Source organism: Clupea harengus, chromosome 25 (assembly GCF_900700415.2).
Source record: "Clupea harengus chromosome 25, Ch_v2.0.2, whole genome shotgun sequence".
Taxonomy (NCBI): Eukaryota; Metazoa; Chordata; class Actinopteri; order Clupeiformes; family Clupeidae; genus Clupea; species Clupea harengus.
In genome coordinates this window covers 2602721-2622334 of record NC_045176.1, presented here as the reverse complement: position 1 = coordinate 2622334, position 19614 = coordinate 2602721, and the positions used below count along the sequence as shown (strand labels likewise).

The window sequence follows — 19614 nt, the reverse complement described above, 5'->3', positions numbered from 1 at the left end:
ACTCTTGGTTTGGCACCCAGCAGTCACAGCCCAGACAGAAGCTATCATCAGGGCCAGAACTGTGCCAGATCAGGGCCAGAACCGAGCCAGAGTCGGCTGCTGACTGGGAGTCTACCGTCACTAGAACCTTCACGCACTTCAGTCATTGAAGTCAGAGTCAGAGACATGCTACATGCTAATGTGCTTCATATTTATTGAGCCACTGCTAGTTACAATACATGACTGCACAGGAGACTGGCAACATTCATTTGACAAAAATAAGAAATGATTTCCCTGGACTTTCCATCTTAAGGTTTGTAATCTAGACACGGCAGCAAACAGACGTATAGAAGTATATTGTTTTTGGCACGAAAGAAATGTACCTGGGAAGTGAGAGAGGTTACCTGCATGTCATAACAGTCCAGTGTGATACTCATATGTGTCGTCAGACATTTACATTTACATTTAGTCATTTAGCAGATGCTTTTGTCCAAAGCGACGTACAAGGGAGAGAACAGTCAAGCTAAGAGCAATAAAAAGCATGGTGTAACAATAAATACTACTTTACATGAGAATTAGAAAAACAACGACCTAGAAAAAAGGAAAAAGAAGTGCAGGAGAAGTGCAAGTTAAGCGCTAGTCAGGTGCCAGTTAGGAGGGGAGGTGCTCTCTGAAGAGTTGGGTCTTCAAAAGCTTCTTGAAGGTAGAGAGGGACGCCCCTGCTCTGGTAGTACTAGGCAGTTCGTTCCACCAACGTGGAACTACAAATGAAAATAGTCTGGATTGCCGTGCTTGCACAGACGGAAGTGCCAAACGACGCTCACTAGACGAGTCAGAGTCCAGTGTACTCATATGTGTCGTAAGAGTCCAGTGTACTCATATGTGTCGTAAGAGTCCAGTGTACTCATATGTGTCGTAAGAGTCCAGTGTACTCATATGAGTCGTAAGAGTCCAGTGTACTCATATGAGTCGTAAGAGTCCAGTGTACTCATATGAGTCGTAAGAGTCCAGTGTACTCATATGTGTCGTGACAGTCCGGTGTAATACTCATGTGTCGTAAGAGTCCGGTGTAATACTCATATGTGTCGTAAGAGTCCGGTGTAATACTCATATGTGTCGTAACAGTCCGGTGTAATACTCATATGTGTCGTAAGAGTCCAGTGTACTCATATGTGTCGTAACAGTCCGGTGTAATACTCATATGTGTCGTAAGAGTCCAGTGTACTCATATGTGTCGTGACAGTCCAGTGTACTCATATGTGTCGTGACAGTCCAGTGTACTCATATGTGTCGTAAGAGTCCAGTGTACTCATATGTGTCGTGACAGTCCAGTGTACTCATATGTGTCGTAACAGTCCAGTGTACTCATATGTGTCGTGACAGTCCAGTGTACTCATATGTGTCGTAAGAGTCCAGTGTACTCATATGTGTCGTAACAGTCCAGTGTAATGCTCATATGTGTTGTAACAGTCCAGTGTAATGCTCATACGTCTCGTAAGAGGCTTTGTGGTATGTTGGCCCAGGTTTTTATGATATAGCCTCAAGCTGTTGTTTTGGTCTCCTTCAGGAGCTGAAGAGAAATCTGATCGGCGTGGCCAGAACTGTAGCGAATGAGGCCTTGACGTGTGCTCGGTGCCTGAGTGATATAGACTGCCCTGATAGTCACACCATTAGGAGTGATATAGACTGCCCTGATAGTCACACCATTAGGAGTGATATAGACTGCCCTGATAGTCACACCATTAGGAGTGATATAGACTGCCCTGCCCTGATAGTCACACCATTAGGAGTGATATAGACTGCCCTGAAAGTCACACCATTAGGAGTGATATAGACTGCCCTGATAGTCACACCATTAGGAGTGATATAGACTGCCCTGCCCTGATAGTCACACCATTAGGAGTGATATAGACTGCCCTGATAGTCACACCATTAGGAGTGATATAGACTGCCCTACCCTGATAGTCACACCATTAGGAGTGATATAGACTGCCCTGCCCTGATAGTCACACCATTAGGAGTGATATAGACTGCCCTGATAGTCACACCATTAGGAGTGATATAGACTGCCCTGATAGTCACACCATTAGGAGTGATATAGACTGCCCTGATAGTCACACCATTAGGAGTGATATAGACTGCCCTGATAGTCACACCATTAGGAGTGATATAGACTGCCCTGATAGTCACACCATTAGGAGTGATATAGACTGCCCTACCCTGATAGTCACACCATTAGGAGTGATATAGACTGCCCTGATAGTCACACCATTAGGAGGGGAAATGATCCCGTTTGCATCCTGTTGGCTTCACCTCTGTCTTTCCTCTCACAGTATGCATCTGCCCCAAGCAGATGGGCCCCCCTTATGTGCTGCGGTTCTGCTTAAGGTCTCTTCATGATTAACAGGAAGTCTGTCCCTGCCCCTGTCACCATTGGCTCTGTTAAGCGTCTTGAGACAATTGTATTGGTTTGGCAATTGAATTGAATTGAATTGAATTCTTGGATAACATAAGATGGAGACTTTTGTGGAGACTTAACAGTAAGTTTACATGATGGTATCAATTTCGAATCTAGCTTTATTTGGACAATGCTATTTTTGGGGGCAACTGCTATTATCCTAATATACAGCCGCGGAAAACATTAAGAGACCACTTCAAAATTATCAGTTTCTCTGGTTTTACTACTTATTGGTAAGTGTTTGAGTAAAATTTACATTTTTGTTTTATTCTATAAACTACTGACAACATTTCAACCAAATTTCAAATAAAAATATCGACATTTAGAGCATTTGTTTGCAGAAAAATGACAATTGGCCAAAATAACAAAAAAGATGCAGTGTTTCCAGATGTGATATAATGCATAAGAAAACAAGCTCATATTAATTTTTAAACAACACAATACTAATGTTTTAACTTAGGAAGAGATCAGAAATCAATATTTGGTGGAATAACCTTGATTTAAAATCACAGCTTTCATGTGTCTTGGCATGCTCTCCACCAGTCTTTCACATTGCTGTTGGGTGACTTTATACTACTCCTGGCGCAAAGATTCAAGCAGCTCGGCTTTGTTTGATGGCTTGTGACCATCCATCTTCCTCTTGATCACATTCCAGAGGTTTTGAATAGAGTTCAGGTCTGGAGATTGGGCTGGCCATGACTGGGTCCTGATGTGGTGGTCCTTCATCCACACCTTCACTGGCCTGGCTGTGTGGCAGTTGTCCTGGAAGAAAAACGTTCTTCCTTTTGATCTGACAAAGTTCCCCAACACTGAGGAGTAGTTTTTTCCAGCAGGACAATGCTCCATGCCATACAGGCAGGTCAGTGAAGGTGTGGATGAAGAACCACCAGATCAGGACCCTGTCATGGTCAGCCCAATTCCCAGACCTGAATCCCATTAAAAACCTCTGGAATGTGATCAAGAGGAAGATGGATTATTCGAGATCTGAAAACACTGCATCTTTTTTGCAATTGTCATTTTTCTGCAAATAAATGCTCTAAATGATAATATTTTTATTAAACTTAAACTTGGTAGAAATGTTGTCAGAAGTTTCTAGAATAAAACAAAAATGTTCAATTGACTTTACCAATAAATAGTAAACCCAGAGAAACTGATAATTTTGAAGTAGTCTCTTAAATGGTCTCCGCGGCTGTATATGGCAGTGAATAAATCGAATCATTGGCCGAAAGCATGTCATATCCCGGTGCGATAGGTGGCGCTGTTTTCATTACAACTAGTGGTGATACAGCCATTTCCGCTTGACCTCTTCACAACTACCACCACCAACAACAACAACAACAACAGAGAAAGATGGCAAACGGAGAGCAAGGTGAAGCTACGTCCCTCTACATTTCGTGCATGATGACAATAGGAGTACTGCGAATGCAATCGGCGCAATTGGTTAGATTGATAATGGAGAGAAGACGCCGCCGCCGAAGGATCATGGAGAATTTAATACAGACCAACAATATGTTGTTGCACTTTGCCACTGTACCGCAAAGGTCTCAACGAACAGTCTGGATGAAGAGCAGAAACAGAATCTTCTGGGAGAGAGATGTTTTGACCTTATTTGACGACGAGGACTGGAAAGCGAACTTTCGCATGACTCGCAAATCTTTCAACAAGTTGTGTGGGATTATGGAAGGAGTCATGAAGCCCGAAAAGGTGACTGTTCGTGCACCAATACCGCTCGAAATGAGGGTCGCCATTGTTCTGTACAAGCTAGCCAGTTGTGCGCAATACAGAGTTGTGGGTAACCAGTTCGGCGTCCACAAATCGACGGTGAAGAAGATGGTGTACCAGTTCTGTACAGGAATGGTTACGTCGGCCTTGGGACACTTCATCAAGGTGCCCACGACAGAAGAAGCCATCAGCATAGCCAACAGATTCGAACAGAACTTCAACATCCCACAAATCATCGGGTGCATCGATGGAACCCACATTCCAGTTTTACCTCCAAGTGAAGGCTACAAAGACTTTGTGAATCGCGAAGGATGGCCGTCGTATGTCCTCCAAGGCGTAGTGGACGACATGTATCGGTAAGTTTGGGCCAAAAACATGTAGTTATCTGCACTGTGTAACGTGAATGCTTACTAACTGATATGTTCTCTTTAAGCTTCTGGAGCATCAGCTGTAAGATGCCTGGGTGTTCTCTTGACGCTAACGTGCTGAGGCAATCGACGTTGTTCAGCCAGGCACACTTGTTACCAAAAGTAAGTCCAACTGTACTCTCAAGACATATTAATGTATGGATAAAATCAATACGATCAATACGTGAGTTAAGCTACTGAAAGTTATTCATGCAGGAACTAGTGAAGCTACCACCAAGCTATTGAGATTTTTAGTATGTTACAAGCCTAAAGTAGTATGATGTTTTATAGAGGACGGGCACCCCCACATAGGCATACATGTGTGAATAGCTGAATGTTGGCGATTCAGTCTAGAGTTTCGCCCTTTGTGTGAATATGCTGGGCCAATTAGTAAACAATGGGGATGGGCCATTTAGTAAACAAGTCCAACACTGGTAACCATTTTGTTTCTCCTCCCAGGAACCAAGAGAAATCAATGGCATCTCAATCAGCCACTTCCTGTTGGGAGATCCAGCGTATCCTCTCATGGACTGGCTCATGAAAGGCTACACCCATTCCCCAGACATCACCCCAGAGCAGGAGTCCTTCAATGCCTACCTAAGCTCTGCAAGGACCACGGGAGAGATTGCGTTTGGGAGACTGAAGTCACGCTGGAGAGTTTTGATGAAGCGCAGTGACTTCCATTATTCATTCACCCCTAAAGTGATCGCTACCTGTTGTGCGTTGCACAATTTCTGTGAGAATGAGAAGGAAGCTGTGAATCCCAACTGGTCAGTGGACGCGGATACACTTGCATCGGACCTGCCACAGCCAGGTGTCCGTGCCAACAGTCACGCAGACGATACAAATGGACAGACGATCAGAGACGCCCTCACAGAGTACATGAGCGAAAACTTCCCCCTGCGCCGACCAGACCTTTAGACGTCTTGGTATTCATTCAATAATTGCCAGTTTTTTATAGTTTGTAAATACAATTCTTGTACAGTTCATGTGTGTTTGTTTCTTTATTTGTGGAATGACTCACAGAAGTTTTAGTTAAGTGTTTTATTTATAAGAAACATTAAGAAAAGTAAGACAAAGTATAAAAGCACACAAGAAAAGAAAAACAAGGTTTTGGAGTCGTCTAGTCCTGTCCTGACTTGAATCCGATTGAGATGCTGTGGCATGACCTTAAACAGGCAGTTCATGCTTGAAAAAACCTCCAATGTGGCTGAATTAAAACAATTCTGCAAAAAAGAGTGGGCCAAACTTCCTCCAGAGTGATGTTAAAGACTCATTGCCAGTGTGAGAAGGTGAAATTCCTTCCTTCACACACATAACACACTACAGAACAGTATTCTTCTCAAGCAGGAAATACATAACACTTTCAATACAGTTAACAACATTATTGCACAGCAACATTCCACTCCCAGCATGCCCTGTACAAACCAGGAAGTAATCAACAACTGAACTCTGTTACTATATACATATATAAATAAACGTGTGTGTGTGTGTGATGGTAGCCAGTGGTGCAGTACAGTGCTGTGCAGTGAGTAAACCTCACTCCCCGACACATTAAGAGACTAGCGCCAGACGCTAGTTCCCGAGGGTTTTAGCCTCATCACGAGCACGACCAGAGTGAGAGCGGAGACACTTTGGTGTGTGTGTGTGTGTGTGTCTGGACACGACACCAACATAATATCAAGTCCACTGCTTAGATCATTGTATGTAATTTCCTAACGCAAGCCTAAGTTTAAAGTGTCCATCTGTCCAATAACCATTTACCCATCTTCACTCAACCCCTCCCAAAACAGTAAAGAGGAAGCGGTTGCCATGGAAACAGAGCTGCTAACAGACTACCGCTTCGGGCTGCAGCAGCTGACGGAGATCTGGGGACACGCCTGCGCTATTGCTGTTGCGAAGGTTTGATTACACCCCCACGCACTTCTAGAAGTTTCTCTGGGTTTGATTACACCCCCACGCACTTCTAGAAGTTTCTCTGGGTTTGATTACACCCCCACGCACTTCTAGAAGTTTCCCTCCCATCTCTCATCTCAGAGCTGGGTCTCACACAGAGCATTAGTACTAGCTGCAGCGCTGGTTACATTTAAAAATAGAACTATGCTCTTTGCATAATGACAGTCACACACCAGCAAGATTCATTTCTTTCACATTTATAAATATGAAGAAATATGAACATCCATATAACCTAATAGAGTTTAGGCCACTTTGTGTGTGTGTGTGTGTGTGTGTGTGTGTGTGTGTGTGAATGTGTGAATGTGTGTGTGTGTTAGCATCGCAGGGAGGTTAATATAGTGCATACAGAGTTCATAACAGAAGCCAATCTCATCGCGGTACAGTATGATTGCACTGGCTGACCCCCTGACCCCTCTGGTGTTGCCCCACCCCTGACCCCTGACCCCTCTGGTGTTGCCTGACCCCTGACCCCTCTGGTGTTGCCCCACCCCTGACCCCTCTGGTGTTGCCTGACCCCTGACCCCTCTGGTGTTACCTGACCCCTGACCCCTGACCCCTCTGGTGTTGCCCCACCCCTAGGCCTTCCCCCTGGGCTCTCTGGGTAAGAGGCAGCCCACGGTGCTGGTGGTCTGCGGCCCGGAGCAGAATGGCTGTGTGGGATTGTCCTGTGCCAGATACCTGCGCCTGTTTGTGAGTACAGAGTGTGAGTGTGAGTGTGTGTGTGAGAGTCTGTGACATTTATGTGTGTATTTTTGTGTGTGTGGCATGTGTTTGTGTGTATTTGTGTGTGTGCATATGTGTGTGTGTGTGTGTGTGTGTGTGATTGAGTGTGCATATGTTTGTGAGTGCAGACTCTGCCTCCACCCATATACTCTCAGTGTGCATGATGCTTGTGAGCGTGTGTGTGTGTGTGTGTGTGTGTGTGGATGAGTGTGTGGAGTTTGATTGACATCTGACCCCTGTCTTCCTTCTGTCCCGTCATGCCCGGCTGCAGGACTACCTTCCGACGGTGTTCTACCCGAAGCGTTCCCAGCAGGCCGTGCAGCAGGCCTTCACAGTGCAGTGTGAGAAGATGGACATCCCCTTCCTGTCCTACCTGCCCGCTGAGGTGAGTGGGTCGGCCCCGGGCCTGGTGCTGGTCCCAGTCAGAGGAGGGTCAGGTCTGGTCCAACTGGCCAGATCACTGTGCTGGTTTGAAGGTTAGCTGAAGGAAATGAGCTGGTGAAACCAATAATGGGACAGTTTAAGGGCCAATAATTTTCCGCGATAACGGAATTTACCCTTTGAAACGAGGGAAACATAATTTTGTGCATAAAAATTCGCCCAAATTCCCCTGTAGTTTGGCCTACAAGGCTGTATTTCTTTCAAATAAACACAACAACGATCGCAACGATGAACAAACATTAATTAAAGAAAGAACAAAACCACTGAGACAATGTCATGTCTGCGCTGAACTCCGCTCCGGCCACGCCCCCCTGTCCAGTGGTTCACACCGCTACAGCCGGTCACTCGCTCGTCTTCCCAATCGCATTAAAACAATTATTTTTCAGTTTTTAGCTTTGAGAAGAGCCTCCTGGCGTACACGTTGTATTCTAAAGCAATCTCCACGATTTCATGTTTCTTTGAAACAATCAGGACGAATGCTTATTTAAAGATGCAGGTCTTCGCATCTGGCTAAAGGCTGTTGATGGTTTTTAGCTCAATAGCCAATCAAATAACACCCTCCCTTCCGTACTCCTGAAGTGGCGTGTTGATTGGCTATAAACTACCCTCTGTGCCCCTCAGGTGCAGCTGATTAACGACGCCTATAAACTGGTGGTGGATGCAGTTATGGGGGTGCAGGTGGAGCTGGACAGTCTAGGGGAACCCTTCACCAGTATCCTAGCAACGCTCAGAAACATCAGCACCCCCATAGTGAGCCTGGACATACCGTCAGGTAACACACACACACCTTCATCAGCATCCATACCGTCAGATAACACACAGACCTTCATCAGCATCCATACCGTCAGATAACACACAGACCTTCATCAGCATCCATACCGTCAGATAACACACACACACACCTTTATCAGCATCCATACCGTCGGGTAACACACACACACACCTTCATCAGCATCTATACATTCAGGTAATACACACACACACACACATCAGCATCCATACCGTCAGACAACACACACACCTTCATCAGCATCCATACCGTCAGGTAACACACACACACACACCCCCCTTCATCAGCAGCCATACATTCAGGTAATACACACACACACACATCAGCATCCATACCGTCAGACAACACACACACACCCACACATTCATCAGCATCCATACCGTCAGGTAACACACACACACACACACACCTTCATCAGCATCCTGGCAGTCAGAAACATCTTCACTGTATGCACGCATGTTGACCAGTGCTGGTCATGTTAAGTATGTTCTAGGCCATACTGGACACCTTACCGGTCAGGTTGAATGTGTGTGTGTGTGTGTGTGTCTCCCCCAGGCTGGCAGGGCTGCAGTTCAGACACGGACCGGATCAACCCAGCTGTGCTCATCTCCCTCATGGCACCAAAGACATGCAGCCTCAGTTTCCAGGGGACCCATTTCCTTGCGGGACGCTTTCTACCTTACGACCTCCAGAAGAAATACGAGCTCTGCTTACCCGCATTCCCAGGCACCGACTGCATCGTCCAGCTCTTAGACGCTCACACTTAAGTGTGCCGTTACGACGTCAAGTTTCGCAAACATACCGACATACAGAAGTCACCAAGGCATTTTAGTCATTTTAGTGGATTTTATTTGAGTCAGATTTTTAATGAACAGTGAAATGTGGTTAAATGTCTGTGGTAGAGTTCTTAATGTGAACAAACAAATGCCACTTGAGAAATGTCAATTCTGTAATCTGTAGATTCCTGTTTTCTCCTCATCATCATTGAGATTAAAACATGCTGATCCCACAGACCGTGATGATCGAGCCGTCTTCTTGTACTGTATTTCCAGTGTAATGCGTAAAGGCTTACATAAGTAGCACATTACAGTGAGTCTCTCGCTGCCTCGTGGCTCCTCCTGCAGCCCCGACGAGACCGTTCTAGAACGCCCAACCTCCTGCAGTTGGGCTTGCTGTGCATTCTCGAGTCGCCATAGAGACGTGTGCTGTTGTGAGAGTTCCAATGACGGCATCTCTCCTCTGAGCCACAATCCCTGACCTCTGAACGCTGTTTCCGACGGCAGCTCTGAAACGTGATCTCCCAGCAGCTCCCACCACGCTTGGTCTGCACGCCCTTCCCCCGTCCTCCAACAGCAGGGCAGCCAAACCATCTGCTGTTCTGTCCACACAACCTGTAGAGCACAAACCAGACAGACCGATTATACTCACACACACACACGACAGCACACGATTGTTCTCTCCTTTGTACGTCGCTTTGGATAGAAGCGTCTGCTAAATGACAATGTAATTGTAAGGATGTGAAGCTCGCTGTCCTAGGTCCTGAAACAAGATCAGTCTATGCAGCCCACACTGTGAGAGACTGAGTAAAGCACCAAGCGAGTTAGAGTGTCAGGGGTTAAAACTGCCATCTTACACACACTACCGCAACAAATTCCGTAGATGGTTGTATTTGTACATAAAAGTAGTTCGACCTTTTTTTGCTTCGATTTTTTTAAACGTTACAGAGAGACATATTGCAATGTAAAAAAAAACTGTTATTGTAACTGAAAAATACATCTGAGGGTATTTGCGAGGTGTGTGAGCCAGCTATCTAATGTTAGCATGCTACTACGCAAAAGGGGAAAACAGGGATGGATTGGACCAATCACAGCCCTGCGGTCTCTGTGCGGTCTCCATCATTTCGACGGATAATTACAAAATTTGGGAGGTGCAACGACGGAGAGGACTGTGTGTGTGTGTGTGTGTGTGTGTGTGTGTGTGTGTGTGCTGATACGGACATTAATCAGGCTCAAACCCTCAGTGGGCTTTCCACCGCATCCCAGAGGCTGGCTGCACTGACCGGCCACCATGAGGAAGTGGTGTGTTTAAATTTTGGGCTAAAAGATGAGTATAAAGGCCAAAGATGCTTCAAATCTGTACCCGTCCTTATCTTTCCTCCAACTACAACTTAACTCGCACTTACAGTAGTAACATTCTTGCACTTTTTTTATTTCAAATGTAATGTAGTATTTAGTGTTACGGGCTGTGTTAGTGGTTAGGGCTGTGTGTCAAACCGGGTACTTGCGCACTTCAAACACTGACTTTCAGGGCGTAGGGGGTTCACACTGACAGAACCAGCAGAATTCAGGGCACTGAAAGTACCCGGATGGCGCACCGCAAACGGTCAAAAAAAATGGAGTGTGAAACGATAGACACTACTGGCCCTAAACGGGCGACATCTTGGCTACGTAGCGGAAGAGGAGTAGCCCTTTCGGCAGCTTTTCAGTTTGGAAAGTTGGCTGACTGACGCCTCGCAAATCACCTCAACCATTATTGCCGTTACAATAACTATGTTATTGGATAGTACCGTGTCCATTTCTCGGTAACGTTTGAAAAATCTAAGCGTGAAGACGCCCCCAATTTTTTTTTTACATTTACATACAAAACACGGCAGTCAGCGGAGTTTGGTCCGCCATCTTTGTTTAAAATTCAGTTGGCCGGAGGGAGCTGGCGCACAGATTTATGGGTAAAAGGCTGGTATATTTGCGTCCGTCAGTATTCCATTTGAGACAACACTTATCAGCGACAGAACGCACTACAGATGTAAGCGCTTAGTGTGCACTGCGCACTTTGTTGCAGTATACTTCGTGAGTTCTCGTTTTGAGACATAGCCTAGGTCTCTATTCCTCGTAGCTTGATTGTACAAGCGAGAGAACATCGCATTGGATTAAAGCGTCTGCTAAATGACTAAATGTAAAATTGACCTTCTGGTTTTGAAATAAACATACACATCGAGGCAGACCTCCCCATTGCCTCCTGTCTGTACTGTTAAATGGGCATAATCTGACCATGGTGGAGGAGACTCACCTGTTGGCCCAGGTTAGGCTGTTGGGTATCCAGTCAACTTAGCGTCAGGCTTCCACGTCACCTCCGCAGGGGACCGGGGGGATGGTGCTGTCAGCCTGCTGGGAATAAAGACTTAACTCACTTCTGTGCAGCTACACGCATGTGCATGGAATGAAATCAGAGGCATCTTAAAAAAAGGGGCATGCTTACAGCAAACTGGTCACATGTACATTTTATGAAATGAAAGATTTCAGGTTGCTTCTTTTTGTTCTATTTTGGCTGGGTCTGGACTTTGGTCAAGAATGAACAAACAAGTCATTGGTAAAGGGGTGTGCTCAATCAGCCAATGGGGCTGGGCGCAGAGTAGTGATGGTACTGGCGGGGTCAAAATGGGGCGAATCTGCCATCAGCACACATGGGAGTGAGAGAGAGCCTAATCATAATGATCTCTGCACTGGGTACTTGGTCTGTGTACAAGCTGCACCGCAACATTAAATCCATCAGCTGTAGCAAAGGGAGGTTACAGGATCATGCAATTAACCCTTTCATGGGTTCCTGAGACAAGAACAATTACACAGATAAAAGATAGGGAAGTGTGGCAAGAGCTTAAGGGGGGGGTTTCTGAGAGGGAGGAAAATTGTAACAAGTCTGCTGACTTTTGTGTTTTAGCATAGGGTCAATCAAAGTGATGCATCGGAGGCCAAAGCCAAAATCAAACCCAGTCTAGAAGGGGCCCTTGGCCTGAGGACAGGACAGAAAGGCAACAGGAAAGTAGTTTTTTTTTTGTTGTTGTTGTTGTTTTACCTCGCACCATGAACCTTAAGGCAGCGTTCTTTTTTCTCAAAGAGGAGCAGCAGCAGCAGCAGCGACAGCAGGTCTTGCTCACGGGAAAGGTGTCAGTCGCACCCAGTCCAGGCTTCACACAACAGCTCTCCCAACAGCAGCAGGCTGTCTCTGTGTGTGTGTGTCTGTGTGTGTACAAGAGAGAGTGTGTGTGTGTGTCCCGCCACCATAACCCCATCTTTCCTTCTCAGTTTAGTCATGGACAAATCCCAGCGGACTCAACCGGGCCCCCCTCCTATACTCCTCCTGCGGTGTCAGGCTACACATATTATACACCGGGAATGTGAATCTGCGCCGAGTATCTTTGTCTGCACTACGCTCCTCTCCTTAGTCATCCGAACACTCCCGCCCCCTCTTCAAGTCTGAACCAGAACCCTCCTTCACTTTGGACCCATCTGTGACACCCAACGGAAGAATGGACCGACTTCCATTTCACACCAAACAGAACCGTGTGTACACAGTCTAAGCGCAATGCCTTGGGTGTAAAAGAACCGGCCTTGCCAAAAACAGAACAGAAAACAGCTTAGGAGTCTCAAAATGAAAATAGTCTTGCTTACAAGTGTTTTTTTCTTTCTTTTTAAAGTTTGACAACAATGAAAGATTTAAAGAACCATCACAAAATTGCAAATGAACAGTTTGAAGCTTTAGTTTGTGGACCAAGGACCATCGGTGCAATGCAGAGTTTACCAGACAGCTGCTTCTCCCCATCCCCACCCCTCAGAAGGGCAACTGGCATGAGATCACTTGAGCCCTCCCACATACCAATCAGCCATCAGTGAGACCACTTCAGCCCTACCACATACCAATCAGCCATCAGGCCCACATGCAGCTTCCACACAAACAACCTACAGTTGCACCTGGGGAAAAAAAAAATCATGTCCTTTCACTCGGGCAGTTGCTAGATTCAACCAATACCCAACTGCTACCACCACCAACAACACCACCACCCCCTTCCCTTAAAAGAAAAGGCCATGCATTTAAACACCCACACGTCAAAGTTCAACATCATATTTTAGTTGTCGCCTTTTTAATACACCATTTGCTTCAACAACGCAGCTTCACCTGGTCAGGACTAGATCTGTCAATCAAGCCCATTCTGTTCTAAATCACAGCAATATCCCCCTTTGAATAGAGACCAACCTTCACCCTTTTGGTTTTCTTGCGCAGACTAAACCAACTCACCCTGTACTCGACCATCAATGTTGTCCTTTGAGGTAAGACTACGCCTCATCTGATGTCTATGTAAAGGCCCTAACACTACAAACTCTATCGGGTCACCTGCGGAGCCGACCCTGATCACCGCATAGCTCTTCTGGTCGGAAACCCCACCTTTACATATCCGCTTGATACCCGTAGAGACGACCCTGATCACCCCGTAGCTCTTCTGGTCGGAAACCCCACCTTTACATATCCGCTTGATACCCGTAGAGACGACCCTGATCACCCCATAGCTCTTCTGGCCGGAACCCCACCTTTACATATCCGCTTGATACCCGTAGAGACGACCCTGATCACCCCGTAGCTCACGATACGTAGCTTGATACCCGTAGAGACGCTTTTTTTCCTTTCCCCCATGAGGCACAAAAGATTTTCAGCACAGCATTTTCAACAAATCCATCGTTTAATGGGCTCCATGAAGCCAAAAATGAAAACACACAAAAACAAAAAACAACCAAATAAAAGAAAACTGAGAGGAATATCAAATGGGAGGTGACAGAGAACACAGAGCACAAAAACTCCCCTATGCTGACAACATCTGGAGATGAACAGGTTATCCATTTCCCCGACAGTGATCAATCAAGTTATTTTCGGTTAATTCTTTCATTTTTTTTCTTTTTTTTTTTGTTCTTTCTTTTCCTGTAAGAGTTTTCAGTCCATAGTTACAGTAAATGAAAAGAGAAAACTGTAGGCTCGGAGCAGGGGTCTCTCTGACACCTCGCGACTGACTGGAGTGGATTTATGAGCCGTGGCGGGCTGGGCCGGACCTGGGCCGAAGTAGGGCGCTTCACCAGTCTGAAAGGAAGCCATGCTTTTGGAAAGTGGTCATGGGCAACCCCTCCCCCAACCCCCACGTCACACCAATGCTCGTTTAGGTTTGTTTTGGCAAGCGTGTCATGAGTATGGCATGGACCCGGATAACCAAATGTGGCATATGCCAAAATTAAACAGTGACAATTTAATTTGGTCTTTAGGATGCTTGTCGGAGACAAGCTTTCACCGTTCATTAAAATCACTCTGTGGGGGGGGGGGGACTATAAAAATGCAGATATTCCTATTCGAGAATCCCTCAAAAAAGAGGCAAAGTGACTATGTCTTTACTTTAGTCTTAAGATGGACGTAGAAAGTAGCCTTTACAATACATATAAAAAAGTTAAGTCATCTTAAGGACATGGGACATAATGTTCATAGATATCTCAGAGACCAAGAGAGCTAGACGGAGCAAAACCTTTCTGAATTAGCAAATAAAATAAAAATGTTGATTCGTTTTTTTTTGGTTCTTAAACGAGGCTGCCTGATTCCACTGGATAAAGACCAAGATTTGGTCGCAAATGAACTGGTGATGCCGACAACGAGGCAGATTTGCTTTTGACTTCTGACTTACGGCCAGAAACTTAACATCCCCCCTTAATTTTTTTTGTGTTTCCCCCACAAAACAAAGATGCACGCAAGTAAATTCAACATAGAAAAGCGATTAGCAAATCGCCAAGAAAACAAGAAAGAGAGAACTTGACCAATTGGTTTCTTGCGGAGGGCATCTTTGTGAGGTGTTGATCTCGGGGTAAAGAGGGAGCAGGCTGATATTTAGTCGACAACAGCTGAGGACGAGAGTCAAGCAAACAAACAGAGATGAGGACACTGTGAAGGGTCAAGGGTGAAAGGTCAAAGGTCAAACAAACAAAACTCTTTTCTGTCTCTACGCTCTGACAGCAACCATGGGTGCGGCCATTTTAGGAGGGAGAAAGAAAAGAACTAAAAACAAACGTGAGCTTTAGCTTAGGGGGGGGGGGGACTTTTGGCAGGAAGGACACGGAGGATGTTTCCAGTGGACATTCATTCTAGATGGAAGCAGACTCTGCACTGGACCGGAGCCAGCCATAGGCTAATCCCTTAGATTAGATCCTTTACGGATTACCTCCTTTACAGAGTGTGCTGCCATCTGTGGCGGGTTAGACTGGGCAATGATTGGACGCTAGTGGCCTGGTCATACACAACCATTTCTGCAGGAGTCATATCTCCACCTGCATTCTGAATTCTTAATAATGAAAAAAGTTAATAATTTTAAAAGAAGGAATGTGAGCCAAATGAATCTGGGCTAGTGGCCCTAGGGTCAGTAACAAGGATAAGAGCTGAGAGCTATGCTGCACCCAGATAGCCAGCCGGCCGGCCTGCTCTGGAGTCAGGAAAGGAGAATGCAAGAAAGCATGGTCCCACATGTGTGTGTACAGGGGGCAGCACACAACCGTGCCCTCAGGGAGTCAGTGATCAGAGCAGAAGCAGACCCTATGCTGTCTGGCGGCTGGAAGATGCATGCACAATCCCATTTACGCTGAGGTTGGGGCGGGCGGAACAAGAAAAGAGGTGGAGTTCTTGTAGCATCAATAGCGTTATGGTACTGGTTGGTTTTTCTTTCTCTTTTTTTTTTTGGGTGTGTGTGTGGGTTTTGGGGAGGGCGCAGCTCAAACAGATTGGGGAGATGGTTAAAGAGTTGAAGACAACTATGCAGAAACAGCCTTAATTCCCACTGGTATGGCCCCCAACAGAGGGCACCAAAGGGCAGTAACAAAACAGACAACTAAAACGTATCTACTGGGTCCCATAGGTCTCTGTGGATCACTACCCATAAGGCCTTTGGGCCAGCGTTGCGGGGGTCCGTGGCTACAGGGTGACATGCTAGCGCCAGGCCTCTGGCAGGACGGCCTAGTTATACATACCGTAGCGATCATAGCTGTCTCGGTACGAACCCCCAGACCGGTCACCATAGCCGCCAGACTGGTCTCTGAAAACGAACAAAAAAAAACATCCATGTTCAGGAAAAGAATTCTGCAAACACCAACAAACATTTGACAGCCTATCAAAATAAAGTCTTGTCTGAATTAACAACAAGAGAATTGATCTACATTTCATATCAAAGGGTTTCATATTCTGTGCAGTTGTGGCCTGTGTGTTGTAACTGCTCTACATTTCATAAGATATAGGGCTGGGGTGTGGACTCCGTTCAGCACTGAACAGCTCCATGAGGGAGAATGATGAGATTACCTCTAGACTGCTGTGTGCCATGTGCGCAATCACACAGGCTCACTGGTTTTGATTGGGTGTGAGGCGAGGCAAGACAACAAGTACGCGTCCCATCTGAGTGTGGCTGTGTAAGGCAGTGATAAAGGCCCACATGTCGACCACGGGTGTGTGTGTGTACATAAGGTAGTCTCACCTGTCCCGGCTGTAGCCTCCTCCGCCGCCGCCACCACCTGAGGAGTAGCCTCCACCCCCGCTGCGGCTAGAGTAGCCTCCACCGCCACCTCTGCTGTAGCTACGGTCACCACCACCTCTGCTGTAACCACGGTCGCCGCCACCGCCATATCCACGGTCGCCGCCGCCTCCGTATCCTCCGCCACCTAGTGTTGAGATGAGAAGTCAGCAAAGAAAGGCCACGCTCCCGACAACTGACGAGTAAGGTGTTCAGGCAATGCAGCTACTTTGAACCTCTAGACCCTCATTGTCACGTGACCGCACACAGAGTGAAGAGATTTCCACACTACAGGAGACCGAGAGGACACTGGGCCTTCCAACTCTGCTACAGGTCAAAAAAGAAACCGTTCTTGACAAGCAACAGACACACACAATGCATTACCTCTAGCGTTCTATAGGGTGGAAAAGGTTTCAGGGGTAGTCTGACAATGAAGGTGAAGGAGTCTATATTAGGACAACTGTACACAGCAAAACTACAAAGCATGCAGGTGTGGTGTTAGAGACTGGAAGGAGACCAAGGCGGGGCGTGACATCTGACAAACGGGACAAACCACCTTCCCCAGATGGCAGCTGATTCTGGTGGATGTATGGCAGATCCGGGTCGGGTCCAGGGGCCCGGTGGTCCAGAGTCAGCTACCATGTGGGATTCATCATCAGCCAGCCCTTACCTCGCGGCCCACCTCTTCCTCGGCCGCCACGGAAGAACCCACCGCCGCCTCCGCCACCGCGGTATCCGCCTCCGCCGCCACCTGATCGTCCGCCGCCGGGCTTCCCGGCCTCGTCAACGCGGATCGTTCTGCCGTCCACAGACTGGAGGAGAGAACAGAGAACGTTTAGTTGTGCATTTTTGGCCGTTTACAGAGCACGTGCTGTATAATATTCTGAATCTGTCCTTTCCTGCTTACAGTGCATGTATTCATTATAGTGTATAAACTGTATTCATAGTTGTTGAAATAGAACAATACATTTAGACCAATTCTCTACCAATACAACTTTAAAATATATTTAAAAGACACTTAAAAAGCACTTTAATATCCTTTTGTCATGGTTAACTTAGAATAACAAAATGCAAATCCTTGTTTAAAACTCTAAATTTGTATTAAATATTATTTAAATTAATATATTTATGTTCTTTGTTTAACTGGCAGTACCTTTCCATTCATTCCCTCCAATGCGTCTTTTGCATCATCCGGGTTCTCGAATGTGACGAAACCAAAACCACGCGATTTCTGGGTTTCTCGGTTTCGGGCAACATGAACTGCAGGAAGAAGGGGGAGGGGCGTTAGCGCATCGCCTTGGTTCACTGAGGTCTCCATATCCAAAATAGCCCATCACATACAGCCATAATAACAAATATACAAAACAAACTTACCGTTTGAGATAACCCCATACTTAGAGAAAGCTTCTTCAAGGGACTGCTCCGTTGTGTCGAAGCTGAGTCCACCGACAAACAGCTTTCCCTCGTCAGACATGTCGCTGGTTTAAACTTCATTAAAAAAAAACATAAGACATTTAATTTTTTTTATGAAATTCAGTAAGACAATGGATGTGCACCACACTGCCATTTGTGTGGAGGGCATTTTCCAAATTGCTAACGGCGTCGACTAACAGAGGCTATTGCTATCAAGCGCTAGCAAAAAGTAGGCCGACAATGCGGTCGCCGCATTGTTTGACCTACTTACAATGGCTCTTCGAAATGTAACGTTCAAGATTCAAAACTTGAAAAATTAGACGGATGCACAGAATAGATGTTTACAAGGATTTTTTTTTTTAATCACACTGCATATATAATTCAATATACAATACAAGTTGTGAATCGCCTCGTTTAAAGACCGCGTCGATTTATTTAGAGCATCGCATCATCTGCAGTTGCTGCGCCATTTTAGGTAACGCGCTTGAATTGTGCTAAGCCACAATAGCTAGCAAACTAGCTGGGTGGTTAGCCAGATTTTTCACACGACGGAAACGATGCTGTACTCTTTCATCACAATATATGTTTTGCAATCAAATTCGTTAAAACATACAAGCAAGTGTATTCACGATAATGCGGATGGATTAAAAAATCTGGGAAGTAAGCTTACCTCGTCTGTTGTTGAACAGGGATGTTTTGCGTGATGTCCGCCTGAATCCGGGGCTCGTCGAGAAGTGACTGACGTCGCGTGTTCAGGCAGCCAAGGCGGTTTTTAAGAAGGGGGGAGGGACCTGCGAAAATGCAAATCCTCTTGCGAAGTGCAGAATAGTGACCATCGTGGGGGAGGGTTGAAAGCCTAACGAGCCTTCGCATTTGCATAGAGTAAAGTTCACTTAAAAATACGTATTTTAATCAGGTTAAAATATTAAGTAAAGTCTAAAGCAAAGACCACACAAATCAGTCCTTATTCAAAATGGCGATGAAAACTGTAAAAACTCCGTGGGTTAATGATCCCATTGTGTGTCATCTGCGTTTTTGTTCTTTGAACTCCGGCAATCTTGGTTTATGAGGGATACAGTTGGCAAATCAGTGCTGTCGAAGACATAGCCCTAAACCCGGCATTAAACCGGTGCTTAGGCATATTTAGGTACATTTTTACGTATTATTATTATTTGTAGTGATTTACACTAAAATTATATATCCAGCCTATGGTCCGTATAAGTTTAAACAACGTTTGCCATGTGTGATAATTGGTGTTGTACCTACTGTGCTTGTCTGAACCACAGAGCTCGGCGGCACTTGCTGGGTGTCGTGAATAAGCGCACCCCAGGTAGAGAAACCCCCACAAAGAATGGATATCTTCTATCTCAGT

At 45.9% G+C, this 19614-nt stretch overlaps 2 protein-coding genes across 8 annotated transcripts in view; one reads left to right on the top strand and one right to left on the bottom strand.

Annotated features, from left to right (window-relative positions):
- Positions 1–9487, top strand: part of LOC105909233 (yjeF N-terminal domain-containing 3-like) — a 14538-nt gene extending 5051 nt beyond the window's left edge. Inside the window, exons 1-8 of one of the 3 annotated variants that reach the window (XM_031562924.2) lie at positions 3751–4515; positions 4593–4689; positions 5026–5495; positions 6360–6468; positions 7102–7212; positions 7517–7630; positions 8308–8458; positions 9032–9487. In XM_031562924.2, the coding sequence (XP_031418784.1) occupies positions 6379–6468; positions 7102–7212; positions 7517–7630; positions 8308–8458; positions 9032–9243 (678 nt within the window). In that variant the 5' untranslated portion in view covers positions 3751–4515; positions 4593–4689; positions 5026–5495; positions 6360–6378 and the 3' untranslated portion in view covers positions 9244–9487. Of the gene's footprint in view, positions 1–3750; positions 4516–4592; positions 4690–5025; positions 5554–6359; positions 6469–7101; positions 7213–7516; positions 7631–8307; positions 8459–9031 lie in introns of those variants that run through there. The other 2 variants (XM_031562923.2, XM_012837846.3) reach the window with 2 other exon arrangements.
- On the bottom strand, positions 9309–19028 carry LOC105909248 (cold-inducible RNA-binding protein). 5 transcript variants are annotated; one of them, XR_006151641.1, is made up of 8 exons: positions 18913–19028; positions 18204–18317; positions 17983–18089; positions 17500–17641; positions 16794–16977; positions 16297–16361; positions 11543–11640; positions 9309–9867 (listed from the first exon to the last, which is right to left on the bottom strand). XR_006151641.1 is itself a non-coding variant. In XM_012837862.3 (7 exons), the coding sequence occupies exons 2-7, from the start codon at positions 18301–18303 to the stop codon at positions 15167–15169; spliced, it is 612 nt and encodes a 203-aa protein (XP_012693316.1). In that variant the 5' UTR covers positions 18304–18317; positions 18913–19028; the 3' UTR covers positions 13967–15166. The 5 variants fall into 5 exon arrangements, 3 of the variants coding, with proteins under 3 accessions (XP_012693316.1, XP_031418787.1, XP_031418788.1); XR_006151642.1 differs by having other exon boundaries at positions 11543–11637; XM_012837862.3 differs by lacking the exons at positions 9309–9867; positions 11543–11640 and adding an exon at positions 13967–15180.
- Between the last annotated feature and the right edge of the window lie 586 nt (positions 19029–19614).